The 5501-nt window shown below is 63.1% G+C and overlaps 1 protein-coding gene across 1 annotated transcript in view; it reads right to left on the minus strand.

Moving 5' to 3' along the window:
• Window positions 1-5501, minus strand: part of TTLL4 (tubulin tyrosine ligase like 4) — a 20135-nt gene that overhangs the window by 2441 nt on the left and 12193 nt on the right. Inside the window, exons 14-18 of the mRNA XM_025195322.1 lie at window positions 5325-5488; window positions 4324-4426; window positions 2469-2679; window positions 1418-1485; window positions 1218-1300 (exon numbers count right to left, since the gene is read on the minus strand). Coding sequence (XP_025051107.1) covers window positions 1218-1300; window positions 1418-1485; window positions 2469-2679; window positions 4324-4426; window positions 5325-5488 — 629 coding nt within the window. The remainder of the gene's footprint in view (window positions 1-1217; window positions 1301-1417; window positions 1486-2468; window positions 2680-4323; window positions 4427-5324; window positions 5489-5501) is intronic.

Consider the following 5501-nt stretch of genomic DNA (forward strand, 5'->3'; position numbering starts at 1 on the left):
CCGTCTTGGCAGGCACATGCCAGGGGGAGGGGGCAGCGGGCAAGGCACGGAGGGGGCAGCAGGTGCCAGGCGGGGTCGGGGGAGAACGGGACAGGGGCCTGTAGGGTCCAAGCCACAAAGCTGAGCCAGGTGCCAGCCCCATGGCCGGGGTGGGGACACACACGACACACACAGCTGGGCCTTGGACACCCACACGGGGCTCTCCGCTTTCACTGCCGCCCGCGGCTATTTTCGGTCACTCGGAAATGCCGGACTGGGGCAAGCAGAGGGAGGAGGGCACTGCCTTCCCCTGCTGGGGGGAACTGGGCAGACTGGGGGCAGGGCCCGGGGCTCTGGGCACTTGCACGCCACAGGCAGACACGCAGGTCCAGGGTTGCCGGCTGCCCTGGCCCAGCCAAGCCTCGGGGCCACGGTCTCTAGCCCCGACAGAGCAGGTGGGAAGGGGACCCCCGTCCCTGGAGCAGCGCCAGCTCCTGCCCCCCACTGGGGGCACCATGTGACAGCCTGGCTCCTTTGGGGGCAGGCAAGGGTCAGTGCCCGGGAGGGGGAGAAGGGGGCAGGGTTGGAGCCTGGGGGCAGAGAGGGCAGCGGTGCCAGTGCCCAAATCCCCTTGGTGGCCATCGCTCCACATCCCTGGGCAAGACGAACTTTCCTGCGGGCGGCAGAGTTGTGGGGTGGGGGAAGCTGGACCCAGCCCCCATGGCACAGGAGCAGAGGCTCTACCCCCAGTGCCTCCCCCCTGCCCAAAGAACGGCGCCAAGCCCCAGCCTCGCCTTCCAGAGATCATTATTGAAACATCCCAGTGTCCATCGGCCTGGCTCCGGCACCGTGGCACGCGGGCGGCGGGGCAGGTTCCAGGGCTCCTGTGCTGGCACCTGCAGCTTCCGGTGAGGTAGGTTCAGGGTCCCCCCCCAAAACTTTCAGCTTGGGGTGGGGGCAAAGGGGGCGTTGGCAGCCCAGGCACATGGCCGGGGGGGGCTTGGCCAGGGGGGCTCCAGGCTTCTTGCTGGCTCCGCCACTGCAGGGCAGCAGGGACGAGCTCTGGGCTCCAGGGCTGGGCTCTGGTGCCCGGGTGGCATCCTTTGGCTCCTGCGCTGGGAGGGTCTTGCTGCAGGGGAGGGGACGGGAGGGGAAGGGAAGGGGGTGGGTGAGCGACCGAGAACACGTGCCGGCCCCCTCCTCTGGGCAAGGGCCTGCGCCCTGCAGCCATCACTTACCTGATGCGGCTGGGGTCCAGCTTGCTGAAGCCGTTGAGGTGGGGGTTGCTCTTCTGGAGGAGATGGGACCTGGGCAGAGACCACTGCAGGGGGAGAGGAAAGGGGCAGGGGCATCATGAGGTGCTGAGGCCACAGCTGGGGTCCCAGGACCAGAGCCCCAGGGACTGTGGTGGGAGAGGAGGACATGGGCGGTCTCTCACCAGCGGTGCATCCGTTGCTACCCCCGCATGGAAGCCCTGGCGGCACCAGCTCCGCAGCAGCTCCAAGCCTGCAAGGGAAGCCGCTGGGTGAGGAGGGGGGCAGCTGGGCCCTGGGCAAACGCCACAAGGAGAAGATGGGCTTGCTCAGTTCAGCCTGGACGGGTCCAGGGCCCTGCCAAGCTCCCAGGATGCAGGTGGGCACCAGAGCAGCAATGAACTCCATGTTGAACTGGATGGCGGAGCCCGGAGCATCTCTGGGGCCCTGGCGCCTGCCTGGAGCCAGCCCGCCTGCTCCCTCTGTGAGCGGAGGTCCCTGGGATGATGCTGGAGGGGAATGAGCCAGTGCCGGTGCCAAGAGGCAACCCTCGGCCTTCGCCCAGAGTAGCGCCCAGGCCACGGAGCAGGGGACAAACCCCACCACAGTCTCCCACAGCACCAGGCAGGGGCAGCCGACACTGTCCTCAGCTCTAGACCCAGGGTGTGAGGGGGCCAGTGGCAACTGTGGCTGAAAGAACTGGGGTTATTCAGCCTGCAGAAGAGAAGACCAGGGGGATGAGGGCAGGACCCCAGGCTTCAGATCCCCAAAGGGCCAATCAAGGATGGAGACGGGCTTTTCTCTGGCCCGCAGGAGACAGGACGAGGAACAACAGCCTCCAGTTGTGGCAAGGGAAACTGAGGCAGGAGACCAAGAGGACGTGGACCAAGAGAGCCGTGGGTGGAACCTCCAAGCTTGGAAACCAGACCAGGCTGGACGGATGCGCATCTGGGGTGGTTTGGATGCGGGTGCTCCTGCCTTGCGCAGGGGGCTGGCCCAGAGGGGACCTCCTGTGGTCCCTTCCAGCCTGGCTTCCCTACGACCCACTGCACCAAGGACCTGGGGGGGTGATGGCAGAGTCCTGGAGGGGTTAATGCCCAAATGCAGCCCTCTAGGACAGAGGCTGCTGGGAGCCAGACCTGCTTCAAGGCCCATGCTGGGCCAGCCCCTCCCCAGACAGCCAAGGGCACTGGGGGAGGAACCGTGAGGTTTCCAAGGGGTGCGGAGGGGACTTACCTTTGCCCTTGCACAGGTGGTAACGGAGCTCCCACTGGGCCGTGAGGATGTTGAAGTAGCGCGGCTGCTCGAAGAAGCGCAGGTAGCGGGAGGCGCCAGGCCCGGGGAAGACCCGCTCGAACTGCCCACGCCGCGAGAGCTCGTCCTCTGTCTCTGCCAACACCCGCACATCATCCGGCGTCAGCACATCCAGCACCGAGGTGTAGAAATCCTGCGCCCAGGAGCAGCAGGTGTGGGTCGAGAGGATGGCATGGGGGGCCGCAGCCCCCGGGGCCAGCTCTTGGCTTGGTCCTGCACCCCAGCCCTCCCCACTGCTGCCGAGGATGTGGACCCAGGGCTGGGGCTTGCAGCCCAGTGGGTTTAGGTTGGATCTCAGTTTCATAGAAGTAGGGTCGGAAGGGACTTATGAGATCGAGTCGGATCCCCTGCCCTGGGCAGGAATGAGTGCTGGGGTCAGATGACCCCGGCCAGGTGTCTGTCCAATTTCCTTTTAAACACCTCCAAGGAACGGGACAGCACCACCTCCCTTGGAAGCATATTCCATATCTTGGCAACCCGCACTGTAAATAATTTTTTCCCGATGTCCGATCTGAATTTGCTCTCTTCCAGTTTGTGGCCATTATTTCTTGTGACCCCGATGGGCACCCTGGTAAACATCGTATCCCCTATTTCTTGCTGGCCTCGATGAGTTTGTAAGCAGCCACGAGATCATCTCTCAGCCTCCTCTTGTGGAGGCTGAAGAGGTTCAGGTCTCCCAATCAGTCCACGTAGGGTTTTTTCTGTAGGCCTTTAACCAGATGAGTGGCCCTCCTCTGAACCCTCTCCTGCCCATCCACATCCCCCCTGAAGTGCAGCGCCCAGAACTGGACGCAGTACTCCAGCTGCGGCCTGACCAGTGCCACATAGAGGGGCAGCATCACCTCCCTGGACCTGTTTGTGATGCACCCACTTATGCAAGAAAGGGTGCAGTTAGCTTTACTTGTTACCTCCTCACACTGGTGGCTCACGTTCATTTTGGAGTCGACTATGACTCCGAGATCCCTTTCCGCAGTCGTGCTGCTCCGTATGGTCCCTCCCAGGCTGTAGGACTGTGGATGACTCTTCCTTCCCAGGTGCAGCACGACACTTCTCCTTGTTAACCTGCATCCTATTCTGTTCGGCCCATTTCCCCAGCCTGTCCAAATCAGCCTGGATTCCTCCCTGCTCTCTGGTTTATGTACCTCCCCCCGTAGTTTGGTGTCATCAGCAAACTTGGTGCTTTCTACTCCCTTGCCCAAGTCACTGATGAAGATATTGAATAGTACTGGTCCCAGGACAGGCCTTGGGGGACTCCATTGCCTACATTTTTCCAGGTAGAAACACCCATCCACCACCGCTCTGCGGGTGCATCCCATAAGCCAATTTTCTACCCACCGGACTGTGTAATAATCTACATTGGAATTGCAGAGATACTTCTCGGGAGAGACTTCTTCACAGCCTGAGCAGGGAGACTGCAGGGGTGACACCAGGGAAGAGGGGGACTGTTCAGCACTGGAGGGTTCACAGAGAGGCTGGATGGGGATGATCTAGGTGCACCCAGTGCCCCATAGGGCTGATCCTGCCCCAGGCAGGGGGTTACACTAGACGTGACCTCCAGAGGTCCCTTCCACCCCACTTCTCACTCAGTGGCTCTCAGCAGAGCTCCGAGCCCCAAGCAACCTGTAGGATGTGGAAACTGAGGCACAGAGGTGTCGCCTGCTTGTTGAGGAGGTCCAGGAGAAAAGGAGGGCCGTGGCAGGGCTGAGGCCTCAGAGCTGCAGCCAGGGGGGCACAGGGGCCTGCAAGGGAGGGGGACACGCACGTATGCGCCTCGTACCTGGTTGGGCACCTTCTGCGTCAGGTAATATGCCCTCTTCATCTTCTCGGCCACCAGTTGCTCTGGGGCCGGCCGGGGCTTCTCCCTTGCGGTGCTGCTCAGGCTGTGCGGAGGACGGCGCGGTTACGGCTCTGCCTGTCGGCAGCCTCCCGGCCCAGGGCCCCCGCAGGCTCCAGGGAGGGGTGGCTGCAGCCGAGACAGAATGACCGCAGCCTGCATGAAGCCACAGGCTGGGTCCCCGGTGACACCCCATTGCTCATCTGCCAGGATCCCGGGGCCTCTGTCCGGCAGCACAGATCCAGGCCCCCCCACCCCGGCTCTTGGCTGTAGCCATGGGTTTGTCACAGACCCGGCCGCAACATGTCCCTCCTCCCCCCATGCTGTCCTGGACTCACTGGGCCAGCCCTGCCCAAGCTATTCCTGGCAGCACTGGGGAACGCATGGAATTGTGCCCGTCTCCAACCGACTGCCCAGCTCTGCCCTGGACAGGTCCCAGCCTGGATGCAGGATGGTTGTTCTGGATCCCATTAAGGGGATGGTGCTGCTCCAAGGCCAGGTTAGGAAGTGCCTCAGGGCAGATGGGCAGGGCAGGCAGAGAGGCTGCTCCAGGCCTCTGCTTGGGGCACTGGCAGCAGACAGGATTGGTGTCATCTTGCGGTGGGGCAGGGCTAGCAGTTGAGAGGAGCCAAGCTGCTCCAGACTGATTCACGGGCTCTCTGATGCCCTGTGACACTGGAGCCGAGGCAGGACAGACCTAGAGTCTGACCTGGGAAGCGGCCGCTCTTCTGGGCACTGGCCAGGCCCCATGAAGGCCACGGGTGCTGCCTGACACCTACTCCAAACCCTGCTGGCAGCCATGAGAACACAGAGCCCCCCTCTGCTCTCCTGAGCTGCATGGAGGTGGTGCCAGACTGGGCAAGGAGGGAAGCGACTAGACACTGGGCGAGGCACAACGGCCAGGTCAGAGCCCCCTGCACAGCCACGGGCAGTCAGGGCCTTACGCTTCTCCCATAACTCCAACCCATGAGACCTCAGGGACCTGTGGGAAGGAGTGAGGGTCCATAACAAAGCTCAGGATCTCTGCCCTGTTCACAATGTAGCTGGGAGCTGAAGGCAGGGACCAGCCGCGGGAGGAGGATTGGGCCGGGCCCCGGCCCCGACGCACCTGGGGGCGGAGC

This window comes from Alligator sinensis, unplaced genomic scaffold (assembly GCF_000455745.1).
Source record: "Alligator sinensis unplaced genomic scaffold, ASM45574v1 scaffold1765_1, whole genome shotgun sequence".
Taxonomy (NCBI): domain Eukaryota; kingdom Metazoa; phylum Chordata; order Crocodylia; family Alligatoridae; genus Alligator; species Alligator sinensis.